General features: G+C 38.4%; 1 protein-coding gene across 1 annotated transcript in view; it reads left to right on the top strand.

Annotated features, from left to right (window-relative positions):
- Window positions 1–20,227, top strand: part of ChT (choline transporter) — a 63,426-nt gene that overhangs the window by 34,298 nt on the left and 8,901 nt on the right. The window contains exons 5-9 of the mRNA XM_083131321.1: window positions 6,070–6,218; window positions 13,870–14,019; window positions 14,950–15,079; window positions 15,911–16,128; window positions 17,387–17,490. Of these exons, the coding sequence (XP_082987447.1) occupies window positions 6,070–6,218; window positions 13,870–14,019; window positions 14,950–15,079; window positions 15,911–16,128; window positions 17,387–17,490 (751 nt within the window). The remainder of the gene's footprint in view (window positions 1–6,069; window positions 6,219–13,869; window positions 14,020–14,949; window positions 15,080–15,910; window positions 16,129–17,386; window positions 17,491–20,227) is intronic.

The raw sequence follows: 20,227 nt of genomic DNA, 5'->3' as shown, positions 1-20,227 counted from the left end.
CTAACTCTACGGCGATAAGTAGATTTTAATAGTAAATTCCCAATGGAATCTTAGAGTAACTCACCGCCTTAGACTTAGGCAACAGGATCTAGGCGTCCCATTTTTATTGCCTCAACCAGGAAACAAATCCAAGAACCCTTGGATTTAAGGCGATAGCATTAAAACTTTTTTTGTGAAATAGAAGAGTTCTAACTTATTTGTGAATGATTACAGAAGGGGATAAGCCTGTGTGAGAATTAATTTCCTCGGGTGAAACGGTCACCAACACGGGAAATATTTGAAATACTTGACATAGTATTCTCTTGCCTTGTGCACATAAGTTAACGTTATTGTTTTGTAACCAAGTACAGAGTTCGATTTCTCTTGTCGACTTTGACGAAAGGCTCGAAGGCTCGAAAATATTGATCTTATATGTATTTGTGCTAAACTTTACTTCATTCTTTTACTGTCTGGAAAAGGATTGCTCGAACGTTTTTGCTCTTTTTCATGTAATGCTGTAAATTCTTCTTAAAGTACTTCGTTTTTTATCCTTTTGGGAGGGACACGTTTCTCCGTCTCTCTCTCGCTAAATCCGCCAAAGTTCACAATTGTTTCCTTTGTGTTGATCCTTAGCTGATCACGATAGTTTTTACAATTTAGGTTGACGCAACGTTTGTAGTAACTATAGGTGGGTCACAATTGTTTTCTTCGTTTAATAACCACAGGTTATCACAATCATTTTCTTCACGTTCAATAATCTTAGGTTGTCACAATTGTTTCCTTAGTGTTCAATAGTTTGGAATGAATCAGAATTATGTTTATTGTATTCTCAAAGTATACGAACCTAACTAAAATAAATGTTTAAAATTGATAAGTAGTTGAAAAGAAGGAACAGAAAGTAAGCACTACTAGAAAATATCGTATTGCTAATTTGGTCGAGACGGAAGAGGTTTCAATATCAACATTACTTATCAACAAATATATGTTTTAAAATTGTATATAATTTGTACCTACTTCAATATATATTTTTGAAATGGGAATTCAGAAGATATGAGAAATCGAAAAGAATAGACCTAACGTAAGCTAAATTCTAAACTAATAAATAGCGAACGGGAAGGAATTTAATAACGGAATTGGCACATAGAAGAATTCCGAACCGAAAAAAAATGTCACAGCCCTAACTCGGAAAGTTAACGGGTTTGTTGTTTTTCGACTCAAAATGGATTACACACTTTTCTTGCGTTTCGTTGTTGTCGGAAATGGCAAAGCAGCTACACACAGTAATTACAGGGTGGGCGAAAAGTCCCTTTACATGTTAATAGCATAGTACAGTTAAGACATGTAGATAAACATTGTTACGAATACAAAACAGTATATTTTTTTAAATTTCAACATTTATTTTGAATAAACAATGTCTGGTTAACATTAACATTTATTATGAATAACATATTAATATTGTTACAAAGGTTCAAGGTTCATTGATCAATAACGTCGGTGTGCACTCCTCCATATTCGATGCAAAGGTTGATGCGTCGCCATTTTCTTGTGTGCATCCGCTGCAGCATATCAGGGGTGATCCTTTCAAATGCCATGCGAACTCAGTCTTTCGTTCACGTATCGTCGTTTACGAACGTCTTCTTATATTATGCCCAATAGTGCATTGTCCGGTGTGGTGAGTTCTGGGCTTCGTGGAGGCCATTGCAACGGTGCTGGAAGGTCTCGTGATCCACGTCCAATCCAGTGGTTTGGAAACAGTTCATTTAGCCGTTTGCGGACACTCATAGCAAAATGTGGTGGAGCGACGTCTTGTTGAAGAGTAACGATATCAGCTATTCCTCTTGCCGTTAATTCTGGAAGCAACCACGTGTGAATCATGTGAAGATAGCTGTGCTGATTCACAGAACCATCAAAGAAATATGGCCCAAGCAGATGGTCTGCCGTTATCTCTGCCCAAATCAAATATATACATGATTAACTGTACTATGCTATTAACATGTAAAGGGACTTCTCGCCCACCCTGTAGATTCAACTGACTGCAGGTTGAGGAAAATATACATGTCACAGCGAGATTATAGCGGACATTGTCGTGAGTTTACTCGTCTACGGAAAAAAGTTCATAAAAATTTAGGAAATGAAGGCTTGGCTAGTTTTGGGAATTCTATGTTTTCCGACGGCCTATGTGTACGCAAAAACAACGACGATTGTTTTTTTTAATTATATCAACAGCGTAATGTATTTGTCCGGGTACAAACATATAATGAGAAATAATGTATTTATACGGAGTTTTAATTTATCAATGAAACACAACAATTTCTTCTACATATCCGGCAGTGCACGACAAATATTTATTTTAAAACACCTCATGAATTCTCCTTCCATGGCATAGGTTGATTGATTGTTTGAGTTTGTAATTTTAAGTTCACTTTATGCACAGTAAGGCTAATCGGGACTGGACCTACAGTTTAAAATGGTATCTGAACTACTATGTGCCTACACCGGGCATCGAACTCCATGTCATAGGGGTTAATACAATGATACGAAGGCAAGGATCTTAGGTCGAATCCTGGTAAAGCATGAACGATTCATCTGTTCCATCAATTCACTATTCGGGCCTCCCCGATGGCGTAGTGGTAACATCATCTCTTCTGTAATGAAGGAGTCCCTGTTCAATACTCGGTAGAGGCACACTGTGGTTCGGAATCCACTTTAAACTGTAGATCCAGTCCCAATTAGTCTTACTGTGCATAAAGTGGACTTAAAACACAAAATTGCAATTCCTCATTCATCCTCATCGTTGCGATTAAACTGAGAAGGTAGAAAAGCGACGTAAAATAGCCGAAAACATCTGTTGAAACTGATGTTGGCATTTTGTCTCTGGATGTAACATACGATTCTTGGTGGATTTCACTTTAAGCAATTCGCGCGTTCATGATTTCATCTATGTCATCATTTCCATTCATTATTTCATCACAAGCATCATTGGTGGATCCTTCACAGTCCACCGCTTCCATCACGCACAGATGCTGGTGCAGCATGGGGAAAATCATGGCGCCGCTTATGCAGACCACAGTGACAACTCGTTCAGACATGTATGCATGTGAAAATATAATTTTCCTGTATAATTGAGAGCATAACATTTTATCTATGAGTACACTTGTAAAATATAGGAATTATTGTGATCTTTCCAATCTCGTATATGCGCTGCCGTACGCAGGATTTCGGAGGGTGCTGGAATTGTAAAGGTGGATATTACTGCGTTCTGCTGGGGGATGCATAGAAAATGCAATATTACGTAATTACCATTTTAAACCTCCGTGTTGAAAGTTAGTAAAAGAAGGAATGGTAATCGGTTATAGGCGCGTCAGTTTAAGGGTTTTTTCATTAGCATTTGATTTTCTCTACATCTTGACTACTTTCATTTGAGTTGGTGTTTTAAGTCCACTTTATGCACAGTAAGGCAATCGGGACTGGACCTACGGTTTAAAATGTGATCCGAACCACTGTGCCATGTGCCTCCACCGGGTATCGAACCCGGGACCCTTTGATTACAAGGCGACGACGCTACCACTGCGCCAAATGGGAGGTCCTACTTTCATTTGAAAATTTTGATTTCTCAAAACTTCGAAGGGCAATTCCATGCGTACTTTAGCGCCTATAACTGCTAATTAACAATGCAAACGAAAATGGCAGAACAGCCATGATTGTCATCATAGGTGGCAAATGCAACTAGTTCTTGACAATGCATTCACAAAATTATCTCAAGTCAGTGACATATAAGTTACAGATATGCATTGAATATCGAATTGGATTGACTGTTCTATGACAAAATTAAACTCTATTTAAAATTTTCGTCGAACTATTCACAAACGAAGCAATTCTCTAAGTGATGAGGAAGTAACTCACATCCAGTATTTATAGCCACTGAAAAGTGAAATTTAATGCGAGAGGTCAGAGGTGAAAGGGCGTGGAAAGTGAGAGGCAGCAAATGTTAAGCACCAAAATGCCCAGGCACCAATATTACCTGGCACCCAAAAGTTCTAGCACGAAAATGTTTTAGACGCGGCACCAGGACAGTGAATGTATAAGTCTGGAGCTTACTATGAGTAGGTAAGATATGTCAACCACAAAAATTATCACTACAGGGTGTCCTAAAAGACTCCATACATGGGAATAACATTATTTATTTGCAAGTGAGACGCAGAAATAGCACTGACTCATGCCGAGCGCATCCACCTGAATAAATTTAAAGACAGGAATGCATTGACTTGCGCCTGGCTCTCGAAGGTTGACATATCGAGCACATTATGTGACATTTCAATTCTAAAGTGACATTCTTTATGTATGGGGACTTTTGGGACACCCTGTATTTACACCCTACACCCAATACATTTGGAATCGCTCTACTTTCGGGTATGTAGGAACTCTTGTAGCTTTTTCATGTTTCGTTGTTATTGCAATTATTGATATGGAAAATGACGTTTTGGAAGAGGGTGTGCGGAAGTTCAAGAAAAGGAAAGTGGGAGCATCCCTTCCCAGCATCCCCTCTTCCCGCCACCATCGGTGCCTTTCCTCTCCAAAGCAAGAGATGCAACGGAAAAGGAAGAAACTGTGGGAATTCGATCGTTCTTCTGATGCCAGGGATCTAGGGTTACATCAGGGATATGTGGAATGATTGATGTTGAACTAGATCCTACCAGAGTGGGATTCACTTGCGTCCAAATGCACGGATCTTTTCTGAGAGACATGATAGAAATGTCTGACCCGATGGAAATTTCCCGATGACATTCCTTTGACGTGGAACAAACACGGAACGAGTAGGAAAATCCTGAAAATAGATCGCCCTTTGGCTTTCCCAAGGTCTACCGCTGAGAGAACTTGGGACGAAATAAATGTCCGTTTTCTAAATCCACGATAACTTGAAAAGTTTAAACACGTTTCTCCCTGAAAGCAAAGCCTCAAGACAAACCTCCTATTAACTTTTCTCCTCTATTTTGCTTTGGCAGTGTTAACTTTTTTCCTTGAATACGAGGGATATTCGAAAAGTTATTTCCTTTGCTCTTCAGGTGCCGCTGCTGTCCAATGACATGACACAATCGTAAGAGTCTTCTTTCAGGATATTTTGTAACTGCACACAATTTTCCTTAAGCTTGAGCAAGACAGCCAATTAGCTTTGATTTGTGTTTCGGATATCTGCTGGTGCAAGATCCGTTGAGTATGGAGGTTGTTCCATTTGCGGGTGTTCGGCAAGTTTGTCTACAATGCGATGATGCATGTTTTACTTTGCCGTATCTTAATTATCACATTTATAATTCATCAGGATTTTAATATTTGTCTTACAGATGCTAATTTCTCACGATAAACACATTTATGGCTGTTTCTATAATGCTTCGTATACAACTCGAACCTAAAGACATTAATCACCATTTACGTCTGACGCCCTATTTGTGACAGTAGATGTGACCAGTAATTGACATTTCATTGACATTAATGCGGAACGTATGGTGCAACTTTTAACAAACATGCCACTATTCTCCATCCACTGTAAGAATGTAATGTTAAGTTAATGTAAAAAACATCACTGACTTCTGTGAAAATTTCCTGCGCTATTTCTTGGTTACGGTGTTTTTGTCCGTAATTTTTTTGTTCGTAGCTGTACAGTTCATAATGCAAGGTTACACAACTACAATATCGCAGCTACGTTGAATGATATGGTTTTATGATCTGTACTATATTCCAATATCCCTGCAAGATTCGTGGAACCACATTCTGTGTCGTTATATTGTACTTTTAAAAACTAACTTTCAGAAAACTAATGTATACCCATACACACGGACAGAGTGGCGTAATTAAAGAATACTATTGGACATAATCTCAACAAAAATGACTTGCAACTATGACTTATATGTTTGTTAAAAACAGTTGTCGACATAAGATTATTTTGTTAAGCATTGCCCTATTTCATGATTTTGCCTAAAGCGGAGCTGTAATGCAACTGTGTGTCTGCGGATCTACAACAAACAAGCCCCTCCCCCCCCCAGAAAATAAAATCATATACTTCCCACTGCAAATAAAAACTGTTTCTTATTTCAGGTGCCACGCTCAGCGTAATCATCGACATGGACCACAGGACGAGCGTCATCGCCAGCGCCTGCATAGCCGTTTTTTACACCCTCTTCGGTGGACTTTATAGCGTTGCGTACACTGACGTCATCCAACTGTTCTGCATCTTCATTGGTTTGGTAAGACAATTAAATTTCGAGTCAGTCGATATCCTTCCCCTAATAGCATCGCAAGGAAATGTCGTTACTGTTACCTCTGCTTCGGTGAACATTGGTTTGCATCTACTTTTTTCTTCTCTTTTCCTCTCCTCTGCTTTCCTCTGGCTTCAATTAGGGCCTCCCGATGGCGGAAAGGTAATCTCTCATCTTGTATTCTAAGGACATAGTGGTTCGGAATGCACTTTAAACTGTAGGGACAGTCCCTATATAAAATGACAAATAGCAAACCGTTCTTCTTTCTCCTCCTTTTCTTGCACTATTCTTTTTTTCATATTTCTCTCTCTCTCCTTCATAAATTCTTCCTCTTTCTTCCTCTCCTGTTCTTTCACTACTTATTTCTCTTTCTTAGCTTCTTTCTCTATCGTTCTTTTCTTTCACTATTTTTCTATTTCATCCTTACTTTATCAATATTTTGCTTCATTTCTCCATTTCATGTCCTCTTTCTCTTTTTCTTTTCCAGTTCTTTCACTTTCTTCCTCTCCGTCCTTTCACTATCCTTCCTTTTCTTTCTTTTTCTATTTCTTCCTTTGTTTCTCATTATTTTGACTTCTTTCTTTTCACGGTTTATTTCTCTTACTTTCTCTCCCGTTCTATAACTATTTTTTCTCATCCCTCTTTTCCTTCTATCCGTTCTTTTGCGATTTTTATTTGTTCGTTTCTAACTCTATCTTTTCTTTTTCACTGTTCCTTTCTCTTTCTTCCTTTCCTTCTGATTCCTTCCTTTCATTACTGACTTCTTCGTCGCTTTCTATCTCTTACTATTTGTCTATTTAATTTTCTCTTATTCCTTTCTTTTGCTTACCTTACTCTCTCTCTGTTTCTGTTTCCATTTTCTATTTTCCTCTTTGCTTTCTTCTATCTTTATCAGCTCTTTTATCTCTAAACTTCACTCTTATCTCTTTCTCTGTCGCCTCTCAACTTTCCCATACTATACTTCCGTTCTTTCTCTTGCTAACTCATTTCTGTCCCATTACCTTTAATTCTCCTCCTTTGCCATTTCAAAATCTCTCATATAAGCTGTTTTACCATCGCATCCCTGGTACCGAAGTCCTTCCTTTGATAGCTAAAGACCTTAGTAACTGTGTCTTTGTTGTAACTTCATCGTAACTGTTGTCATACAAATATTTGTTCTACTTATTTGACAACAATAGTGTGAAGGTTTTCATGCACTTATTTGTTTTGAAATATATGTATACTTCGTGTCAATATTTTTCTCGAAGCGTTTGGTTTGAGTTGGTGTTTTAAGTCCACTTTATGCACAGTAAGGCTAATCGGGACTAGACCTACAGTTTAAAGTGGGATCCGAACCACTTGTGCTTCCACCGGGTATCGAACCCGGGACCCCTCGATTACAAGGTAATGACGCTACCACTGCGCCATGGGGGAGGCCCTTTTCTCGAAGCGTAAAGAATCTCTTCAGAATTTTTTTAAAGAAAATTTAAACCTTTGTGCATATACACGCATGCAGAAAAATAATTTAAATTTTAATTCTTTGAGTTTATAACGTACTCATATAGTTGTGCATGTAGATGCAGTGTTATTTTGTTTTACTACATCAACAGAACAATGCATTAAAAATAACAGACAACGCAAGTAAACGTTTCACAAAAACTAATTATATATATCTATGTAATTTGTGCGTTCCATTAACCATCGTAAGTAGATTATATTACTCTAAATTCTTCTCCCCAGAAGTCGATTTGTTGTGGCCATCCCACTTCACTAATTTCTAAATTGTCTATGTTCATTCACATTTGTTAATGTTTTTCTTCGATAAGTAATCAAAGACTAAAATACGGCTCTTAAAATTAAGAAAGAAGCCTACGTTGGTGTACACGCGTACATATAACACAGTACCGCTGGTGGAAAGTGGTATCCAGGCCTTCTACGCAGATGATACAGCATTTTTCGCAACTGGAAACGGAAGTTGAAAGGTGAAAAGTACAGACAAGTTCTTCACAAAGGACGAAGAAAGCTATTGAGGTGCATGAAATGAAATATCGATTTTTGTATTTCTTAGCTCTCTATGTTATCACGAACAGAATCGCCAAGACTGTTCGTGTGTTAGATGGAAGAGTGGGTTTAAAATCTCATGAGGAATCTACGCTATCTCTTGGGTATTGGTTCAGCTTAGTTGGCGGGAAAACGGAATCTAGTGCATGATTTATATACTCTGTGAGGCTGCTAGCAGACGATGCCAAAACTCTTCTCTGTGGTATTGTACCTTGTAGTCAACCTCTGGCAATGGATTTGTTCTTATTATGTAAAGTTGATGTAAAGCAGAAATACAACTTTGTTAGACATCGAATGCAATGCTGTGGCATTACTCACTAGGCTGATCACGGCGATTAGGTGAGTGGAGAATGTAAGAAGGGACTTGTCTCGGAGTAGTAACTATCACGCAGTAGTAGTAGTAACAAAGTAGTGTATACTCATATGTCTCGGACGTGAATAATCCAAGACGTAAAAACCGACGTAAAATACCCACCAATGGAAATGGAGAATCATACCCGGTATCACATGGGTACAACAATGTTGGTAGTGGGGAGAGAGAACCGTAAAAAAAGTCAAAGACACAAGAAAGATGGCGATATTAAATAAAACAACCGAACGCATACAAACGGAAAACTGACCTGAAACCTGCGAGCAGTGTTGTTTCGTACATGTTTCTAACTACGTAGGCTTTCGCGTGTAGATTCCTCCTCATCTCTCCGCTGTCTGACAGTAAGTGGCAGGTAGAGTTCGTAACCTCCGTTAAAGCATTTTCCTCAGTGCGATTGGGGGGAAAAGGATGTCAAGACATTAGAATGGCAGACTGAAGGATAAAGGAATAGTAGAGCTGCATTTTAAAATCACACAAAATTGACTGAAATTAATATTATGGGTACGCTGCCACTTAGGCTATTTTCACCTGTCATCTAATATGGGGGAGACGATCCCTTATGCACAAAATACATGACAAGTTTCAAACCAACGAGAGAAACATGTTCTAAATTCTCTCCCACACCTATGATACACGTGAAGGCTGTATAGCACACATGACAACACATATAAGGTTCCAGATTCGAGTTGAGGCCTGAGCATGGGCGTTTCCTTCTGAGTGTCCCTTCATGAATACTATAAACTAAGCAATCATCCTCATCGTTGCGATTAACCAGAACAGGGAGGGAAGAAGTAAAAATTGGTGGTGGGGAGTTACAAAGGATTGATTGATTGATTTTCTTTATTTTACTTCGCTTCTTGTACCACTTTTGGCTAATTTGCGAAGATGGGGATGAGTGATGATATGATGATATGACACTCACAAACATCCATGCCCAGGCCAAGATTCGAATCCGGGACCCCTGGCGCCGTAGCGCGATATGCTAACCACTCCGCCACGGGAGCCGGCGGAGTTACAAAGGGCAACACATATTCCGAAATGAATTTACTGCACTCAATGTATCATTTCTTCAATTTCATTCTTGGCTATAAGAGTAGCATTTTATAACTACATTATAGAACCAGGAATATAGAACTAGGCCCTGATCGTTAAGCCGTAGGCACCAAACCAGCGGAAGTAGAAGTAGACATGCTACTTTCATGTCTAAAGCGACCTAAATCTTCTTTGTACTGCTCTACAGATTTACATTCAACACAACATCAAATCTCAGAGGGTTTGCTGAAGAGAAACATCAGCTCAGAACTCGCTCCCTTTTGTTGTGAAACCAAACCAAGCATTAACGCTGTTCTGTTTCGCAATTGCACTGTTTGATCCCGACTCGAGATCTGTTTGCCTTTAATTAACGCCATCCACGGGCATGTTTGAACTTGTTCTGCACTGTTTTAACAGGGAATTATGCTGGCCACCAAAGAAAATAGACATGGAGCTATGGCGAAGTGAGTTCTGAGAAGGCGGGTAAAATATTAGTTTTTAAATTTATCCTTACTGCTTTCAGGGTCTTTGTTTTTTTGTTTGGTGTGGCGAGAACTGCATTTTACCTTTACTTCATCCATTTCATATTTTTCCTTGTGGATCTTATTTTATACCGGGTGGTCCAAAAGTTCCAGAACGGTCACATATCGTGAGAAATACACATCGAATCGGAAAACGAAAAATACGTGTTTAATAAGTGAAAGAAAGCTATTCAATGATATCACACTTGATACCCCACCCCGCCCCCTGGGACAACTGTGAAATTTTAAATGGAAACCCCCATTTTGTATTGTAGAATCGGAAAGAGGACTTCATTCCGAGTCCAACAAGCTATCAACCATCCTTCTAGCTCAATTAGAAACGGAGATATGGTGATTTTAAATTTTCATTTAATTTCATTAAATTTAAAAAAAATCATAAAACCACAAAAAAATTCAAAGGGACGTATCTCTGCCCCTAATTGAGCTGGAGTGAAAGCGATTGCAGATTCAGAATCATTGAATAGCTTTCTTTCACTTATTCAACACGTATTTTTTCGTTTTCCGATTCGATGTGTATTTCTCACGATATGTGACCGTTCCGGGACTTTTGGATCACCCGGTATGAAGGCAAACTCCAAGTTACGATTGTCGTGAATGAAGGCCGCCCAAATTACGGTCCGCGGGTTACATTATTGTTTGTGCAAATCTAATGTAATATGATCCGCGACAAATTGGTGAAGTATTAAGTTGGTCCTGAATACAAAACGAAAGAAAAAAGTTTCGACACCCCTGTCTCATTTTCTCTATTGGTTTGTACTGGGATTAATGACCGTAAATTTTTCACACCGTTATGTTTCTATTTTCTTACTTTACGTTGCTTTTGTTCCAATTTGCGCTGATCGCGACGAAGGGGATGGATGATTAGATGTAATTGATGAAGAGACACCTTGAAAGGAGCACACGTGTCGAATCCAGGACATACGTTCTCACAATGATCTCTAATGGGAATGAATCATCTTGGCTAGATTCTGGCATAGAGCCTAGGAGGCAGGAAAGTTTTTGATACACAAGAAGTATGAAATACAGTTTTAAAATGAAGTATTAGGTGAAGGCGATAAGAGTTCATCAGACACCAAGTAGTGGAAGTCAATATAAAAATATTAACTCGACAAACGTCAGAAAATAATACGCTAATTCTGACATTGGCGCAAGATTGTTGCAAAATAATTTTACGCATTATTATAAAGATGTTTGCGGAAGAACTGTATTTACATACCTAGATATTAGAGTTATTGATTTCAGCTGTTACAAGATCTTTAAAGATGTGTGATTTTTCCCTCTATTTCATTTACATGTGCTACTAATTATATTTAATTGTGAGAGTGGGGCCACATATTTACATTGTTGTACATCTGAAATCCGGGCCTGGTGGGAGTCTTAGTCATACAACCCCCCTTTGTTCTCCACCCATTGCACTTGGGAGCATTTCGATTCGAAAAACGGATACTGTATATCAGGATGAAGACAGAATAGAAGTGCAAATTTACTACTGAATCCTTATTCGGAAGCTGAGAATCATGAATGTCGACTTCATCAGCGAAATTCTTCCCATTTGTTTGCACGTACAATTTCGAAAATGCAATCCGAGGCTACGAAAATAAAGTTCCAGGCGTCCGGAAGAACCGGTTCTCGAAGTTAGCGGGGACTTCATATCCCATATCTCTTGGGAGGGTTTTCTGTTAAGCTCCCAAGACCAATTCGTCAGCTTCCTTGGACGCTCTTGGAGCACATAACTCCTCCAGACTTGTTAAGACTCCTCACAAAGACTGCGAGGAAGATCTCTCCAACCCCTTCATTTCCTCTCAGGGTCCCTCCGGCACTTGAGAAAAATCCAATGAAAGTTTAGAGGCTGTCCCCATTCTCCACAGATCTTTGGTCCGATTGAACGAACATTCAATAACTTGTACGCTTCTTCTGTTGGCCGGTTCGGCTAGATACGTTTCGAATATCCTTCGTGTGGAATCGGATGATATCCAGAACAGAAAATAACTCCGGGACTGACAATCACTAATAATAATAATACATACATTTCTTTATTAAGAGGGCAAGGTTCAGCATATAGGCTGCTCTGCCACCTAACCCTTGTCAATGTAACGTTACTTGCATATGGAGCAGCAAGCTACATGTAAAATAATACATCTATACTTTGAGAGCTCCACAAAATTAAATGAATACACAAAGTAATTAACTACAAATACAAAAGACAAAATGATACTGTAAGTAATAATAAAAATACAATTTCATAAGTGACTTGATACCTTCAGTATGTATCGTAACTCTGTCATTGCTCCATTAAGAGCATTTTTTTTACTTTCCCTCTGAAACTTACAGGGTTGTTTATGCATGCGATGATGTATACCATGCATTCCATGCTTTGGGAGCCGAATAGGAGATGATTTGTAGACCGTGCTTGAATGGTGGGTAAATCAAAATTGTTCCGCTTGCGGGTAGCATATTCATGGATATCCCTACGAGAATGCATTTTTTCGAACAGATAGTGCGGTTTACCTTCTGCTAATATATCGCGGACGAAACAGAGGTAATGTAGTTTCCTTCTGCACTCTGTGGAAGAATGATGTTCGAGTATTAATCAGAAGAAAATAATAAAAAAAAGTAACCTTAGACGATGGTTATTTCGGTCCGTGTGTACTTTCGGAAACTACACAGCGGTTCTCCCACTCGAAGAATCCTCAATAATTTTATCATTTTTTGTATGGTACCCTATGAAAATGTACGTCTATCGAAGCAGAACTATCACACCCCTCAACGAAATTAACGTCAACCGTGACCTTGAGACGCGACACTGTGTAGAGGGGTTGTGTGTGCCACAAACATATGCTCAGTTGAACAGCGCGAGTTGGTTGTTCGTGAGTACTAGCGAACGCGTTCACTTAATGTCAAGGAGCATTTCGGAATACTTTTGCGAAGGAAATGCATTTTGTATTCACAAATTGGTGAAAAATTTAGAGACAGCGGAAAGTGTTTTCATCAGCATGCACCGTGCAGGAGGTCGGAAGATGCTTTATCGTACGGTACAGGATGTAAAGAACCGATTCCTGGCATCGCCAAGAATATTATCAAGGCGTCTTAAGCTGCAAAATCTAGCATGCTGGTAGAGCATCAAGTAATATAACATCACAATGAACTCGATCGACGAGAGACTACAATTCATCGCGACGATGAGAATGAATATGATGGTTAGATGAAATTCATGAAGGGACACTTGCAAAGGTAACAGCCATTCCCAGGTTCGAATCCAGATCTGCACTGTAAAAAAGAAAAAAAGAAAAAGTTTGACTGGAGAAACAACGGTGTTACCTTGCAAGTACCTATACATTCATAATTTTCGACTAATCATCATTCATTCTCATGGTTGAGAGTAGTCAAAAAGCAACGACGGTAAATAGGAAAAATACACATACGATTGATTTCGTCTCCACAGCAACGAGATTTGTCTAGGTTCGATCCCCATTCACATTCGAGAACTCTACCTCGACACAATGTGACAATTGATATGGTTTAGTCTATATGTCCCTTAACATTCTAATACAAAGTCTGCAGAAGACACATCTTCATTGAAGATAAGCTTCAGTATGGTTGTTTTTGGTTCCAACACCTTGTTCAAAGCATCAACATATCCTTTTGTGCTTTTCAGTGGATGTGCATTCCATTCGCCTGGGTGGACAAACACGTCGGTTCCTTATCACCTTCCGAAGTCGACTGGATTGGTAGCCTAGAGTCTCGGGAGGTGGGCTATTACATTGACTACGGGCTTCTGCTCGTCTTCGGTGGTATACCCTGGCAGGTGAGTGGAGACGGAGCATTTAGGTGTATTGCGAACATACCAGAAACCATAAATTTACAATATGCCAAAATATGTTGTAGGAAAATGAAGATTCGTGGTACTTGACTGCATGAAGTAATTTAGGGACATAGTTCACTCAGTTGAGAACTGATATGCAGACACTACAGAGGAAATATTTTATGTAGGATTTACAAGAAATGTGTAACCACTGTGAGCCTCTACAATAAACAAGGAACAAGCAATTTTGGAAAGCGATAACAGAGGAAGTAGTAATTTGGACAGACCTTCAAAGGGAAAATAGTAGTTTTAAAAGACCATGAAAGAGCAAAATAGTAATTTGGGAAGATGTTCAAAGAGTAAATTGGTAATTTTAGGATGAAGGGAAAGAGGAAAACAGTAATTTTACAAGTTAATGTCAGAGTGCATATTGTAATTCTGAAGACGATAAAACAGGAAAATAGTAATTTTTGGAAGGTGATAAAAGGGGAAATAGTAATTTTAAGGCGATAAAAGAGGAAAATAGTGATTTTCAAAGGCGATGGAAGGGGAAAATAGTACTTTTGGATGACATTGAAATAACTAAATAGAAAGTTAGGAGTCAAGTGACTAGAAGAAAACAATAATTTTAGAGGGCACTAAATTGGGGCAATAAAAAGGAAGAATAGTAATTGTAAGAAGATAAATTATAATTGGGATAGCCAATATAGTCGTTTAAAAGGATGCATTTGCAGTAACGTGACTTTTATGAAAGCAAAATATGATTCGGAGAAAGACAATTCTGGAGATCAGCAAAACTTGGTCAAGATTTGCGGTCGATACTTTTTAAGTTCTTCGATTTTCTTGGTGAGGTGATACAATTTGGAGGATTGTCGTCTCTGAATATTACAAGTGCTATTGATCTGAATTAACTCTTGTTCATTACTCTTCCAGGTATATTTCCAAAGGGTCCTGTCCAGCAAAACAGCAGCCCGAGCTCAAATCCTTTCCTACGTGGCGGCTGCTGGATGCATCCTGATGGCCATTCCTCCAGTCATGATCGGAGCTATTGCCAAGGCAACAGGTAAGCACGTGGACTCATGTTTCGGATTGTCGGTTACAGCTTTTAACGGTGTCCGGTAGAACTGATTTTGTCATGTTTTGCTAGTTGATATACTCTAAGTAAGGGTGGTTGCTAATTGTATGTCACGCTTATATGTGGTCATATTTCTGACCAGACCAAATTCCAAATTTCCTCTATCTGTCAGTACCGTGGAAAATAATTTCACAATAAGGACATCACTTTGATTTTGTTGGTCAATGAAATATTTTATCAACTTTTTGTTTGTTTAACTTCATTTTATTAGGGAATCTGGTGCAAAAGAGTACGCCCTATAAACCCTTCCTTTCACTGTAGAATGACGACATTCCTCTGATTCTATACTGAATTAGGCTTCTGAATACTATTTTAGCAATATTTACTCAACAGTTAATCCATGACATGCCAACAGAAGATGGGGTTTGAAGGCTTCCAAATAAGAAAAACAAAAAACACACGACAAAATTGCTTGCTATACATTATTCCAGAGATAACTTTTTCACTTTATTCTTCATACGTAGCATCAATAATTTACACAAATTTTGAGTCGGCTTTGTTGACATTAACCACAGAAATGCACTGCTGGGGGAGGGGGGGGGGTTAATAGCAAACATCACAGACAGATATCGAATCATCACTTTAGCGTCATTACGCATGAAGAATATAAAATTATAATAATAATATTTTCTCAGCTTGTGACTTGTGTTCCTTTCCACGAACACCTTAAATATATTAGCCAGAGCAATAGCAAAATTAACTTTGGTTACTTTAAAAAGTAACCTTCCAAACAATGATAAATTCATGGTTATCTTTCAGCATGGAACGAAACTGACTACGTCGGGCCCTACCCATTGACGGTGGAAGAGTCCAGCATGATCCTGCCCATGGTCCTGCAACACTTGACTCCAGCTTTCGTGTCCTTCTTCGGCCTCGGCGCCGTCTCGGCGGCCGTCATGTCCTCCGCTGACTCTAGCGTTCTCTCAGCCTCCTCGATGTTTGCCAGGAACGTCTACAAGCTTATCTTCAGGCAGAGGGTATGCACACATCGCCATTAGCGAACTTTTACTTTTTGGCCGTAAATTTTGGTGTATCTGGCAACCATGCTTAGATTATGCCTACGAAACCAGCACTGTTAGAATGGTGAGTGGGAAAGGGAAACCAAGGTAGCCAGGTTCATTATCTTCTGAAGTCCACCGCAGGGCAAAATTATGGTTTCTGACTTTTCGCGCGGTTGTATATACTTGGGTGCATGTTATCTGCACACAAATTTGTGGACTGCTAGTGTTGGTAACTAAGATTATAAGCTACTTAAATTATTTTTTAAAAATTTCGCACATAAAATGACTATTTCTAAAGCCATCAAATGCTGCACATGTCGCAAACAAATCATAAAAATGCGAATTATGTATTGAGATAATTTATTATCTCCGAAATTGGAATTCTGAGAAAAAAATCATTCCGACTTGAGCCATTGATTAATTTGTAGAATTTCCTGTATGTCATGAACTGGTAAACAAAAGTAGGCTATTAAAAATATCTCAATAAATGTGGAAAATAACCGATATGAATATCTCTCCAATTTTCATGTTGTAAGCGATCTAATTTTTGAAGTTGGTTGACTTTTGAAACACACTGTATATTACACAAATACACACATTGACACAAGACGGACATATTTTGAATTTAAAATGAAGTTTTAATTCTATCTAATGTCGGTGTTATGACTACGATACTTGAGACATTGTCAAGGTCTGGGACTCGAATCCCGGTTCAGCTTTAAATGCTCGTTTTTTGCATATTTCCTTATCTAATTTGACAGATCATTACTCATATATTGAAGGAATTTTCTTCGATTCGGCCTAACAGTGGGTGTTCCTTTGTGAGTTTCCCTTCACCAAATTCATCTAAATGATGATTCATCTTCATCTCGTGAGGAGAACTATAAATTATATGTAAAAAGAATTCAAACTATCAAAAGTTGTTTCATTACGTAAGGAAGCTATGTATGGCTTGTATTGATCACATTGACACTTGGTGCAGCAATTAACACGGTTTAAGGTGGAATTTTGGTTTCTTTGTGATGATTTTCTGATGCATTCACGGAACATCAGCTGAGAAAAGTACACTCTTATGCATTTCTGTGTGTAGTTTGATCCACCAAAAGTACATTTAGCAGTTTATGCATGTTAGTGTGTTACTGGAGTCACCATATTTGTGTCCTTTGTCATGTTCTGTGTGCACAATAGAAAATATTGGCAACTCCTGTTACTAACTATTGATCTTTCTTTTCAGGCCTCTGAGATGGAGATTATTTGGGTGATGAGGGTCTCCATATTCGTCGTTGGAGGACTTTCCACTGTCATGGCTCTTACGATACCATCTATCTATGGACTCTGGTATGCATTGTGATATTCTTGTTTTGACATAGAGAAGCACCTTAGTAGTGATTTAATTAATTTTAGAGCACACTAAATGTAGCTTTGTTGTTGAGCAAAACAAGCACGTGTTATTTTTGCACAGTTTGTGAATTTTCCACACACTGTCGCGTTGCATTACGCTATTAGAGTACCCGACGGCAGCACATCCAGCTGCTAACAAGTTGCGTTGCTAAGAGCCCGAAGCCTAGTTTCTGTAATAATATTTTTTATTTTTCATTTAGTTTTAACAATATTCACTAAAGTTCGTTTATTTGATTAGAATGTCCCGGGTTCGATACCCGATGAAGGCTCATAGTCGTTCGGATCCCACTTTAAACTGTAGGTCCAGTCCCGATTAACCTTACTGTGCATAAACTTAAAACACCAAACCAAAATTAAATTTGATTAGCATGCCAAGTTGAAGACTTAACGTTGATTCATTAATACTCGTATGTTACAGCTTTGTAGGATGTTCTGTCAAGTTCTTTTCTTGAAAGTACCTGGAAAACCTTGAAAAGTCTGTGAACATTTTTTTTGGCAAAATCTGTAATCATGTCGATTAAGATAAATGATAAATGGATAAAATTAATGAAAGAAATAATACGAATAAATTCCCAGATCCTCGCTAATATTCGAAGTATTTGATTGATTGTTTGAATTGGTGTTTTAAGTCCACTTTATGCACAGTAATCGGGACTGGACCTACAGTTTAAAGTGGGATACGAACCACTATGTGCCTCCACCGGGAATCGAACCCGAGACCCCTTGATTACAAGGCGAAATATTCGAACTAAGTCTTCTTTGGAAAGATTACAAATCTAGCAATCACTGCACTCGTCTTTCGGGCGATGTGTACCCAAGCTCCACCTTACTTGAATAGTGTACTGGATCATGGTACAGGTCAACTTCAGAGCTACGTCTACCACTATACTCATGTTTGTTTTGAACGATGTTGCCTAAAAAGAAACACAACCATGAACTAAGCCCCAGCGCAGAGCTATCCCTATATCACTGCATAACATGCAACAGGAAAGGAAATAAAAAATGTAGAGCTTCGAACTTGACTGTAAAATATCGATTACATGATTGAAACCTTAAACGCAACTCCAACTCCATAGGCGAATAAGAGAAACAATAATAATAATAATAAAATAACAATTATTACAACTAATAATAAACCATTGATTGATTGATTCATCCGGCTCATTTTACTTGGCTTTTCTGCCGCTTTTGGATAATCGCGAAGATGAGGATGAGTGATGATATAATGAAATTGATGAATGGACACTTACAAAGAACACCCATACCCAGGCCGGGATTCGAACCAGGGACACCTGGCTTCGTAGCGCGCTGTGCTAATCATTCCGAATATACCATTATTCTCATTGCTATCATTAGAGGAGAAGGTCTAAATATGGGCGAAGGTTTAAATATGGGTTTTGGAGTTATCAGCGATACCGGGTGCTGCAGCCTGGCGGAGGCTATAGGAACTGGTTAACTGTCAAGGATAAAGGCTCCAATTCGCAAGAGAAAGTGGTGGTTAGTTTCGGCCTTGGACGCTGTTATAGAATTGCGACCTCCGAAAACTTCTTGTAGGTATGTTTTAACTCAACATTTTCTGAATTCTCATCTGCTTTGTATAAGTTATGATATTAGAGGTACATAAAACAAATGTGGGCTTTTAGAATGCCGTGATTTGTTTGTGAAATATGTACCACAGAGAGCGAAAATAAATGGAAGAAGAAAAATAGCGTGATGGTCTAAATATGGGCTATGACACGAGGTCTTATGTTGAGATCACATTTTCAACAAATATTTGGATGTTTTTCTTAATTTCGATTTTTCCCATTCCGCTTGATTTTCAAAGCAACAGATTATTCATAAATATGAATTTTATAATGTTGTAGTGATAAATGACTGTTTTTTATTTTAATTGCTTTGTGATATTGCCACTAGTAGCCCATATTTAGACCACAATTTTGAAATACATCATTTTACCATTATTTGGAAATTGCTTTTTATAAAAAGAAATGGAGACCTTCTATACTTTAACATGATTAGATTTAAGTATATATTTCATAGATATGGATTTTAAAGGCAGGTGCTTGATATATTAATTTTTTCCCTCCGAAAATGACAACTTAAAAAGGGGGGCTCATATTTAGACCTTTTCCTCTACTATTATGTGCTTGGGAGAAACTTTTACCATGATCACCAGATAAATTAATTGTTTTTCTTATTCCTTGCCGGTAATGTAGTAAATTGTATTCTACTAAATATATTTTGTTATTTACTTCTACAAAACCTGTTCAAAAATAAAAAATAAGTTGAAGAGAAAATTTAGTTATGAAGTGTATGTTTAGTGGCCTTACACATGAAAATATCATTTTTAGAAATTTTGAAGACTAAGGGAACCATTTATTCCTTGGGTTAAGTGGTAAAATATGAAAACAGGAAGTTATGACATGTTTCCCACATTACAAATTTTAAAATTAGCACATTTTGACCTTTGGTTATTCCACCGGAATACTAATTATTACTGTTATCGACTATCAAATTAATGAATGTTTGCTATTTTTTTTTCATTCGAGACGAACATTGCCAATTTCCAAAAGGGAGGGGGGAAATTCGGCTGGTCGGTTCGCCCCCCCCCCCTCTCCCCGCTTGTGCCCTCATTTCACCTTTTTCCTGGCGAACGCGCAGAAGAGAGAGAACA

Source organism: Lepisma saccharinum, chromosome 11 (assembly GCF_977018435.1).
Source record: "Lepisma saccharinum chromosome 11, izLepSacc3.1, whole genome shotgun sequence".
In the NCBI taxonomy this organism is placed as follows: Eukaryota; Metazoa; Arthropoda; class Insecta; order Zygentoma; family Lepismatidae; genus Lepisma; species Lepisma saccharinum.
The sequence above is the reverse complement of the archived record's forward strand: the minus strand, read 5'-3'. Positions and strand labels throughout refer to the sequence as shown.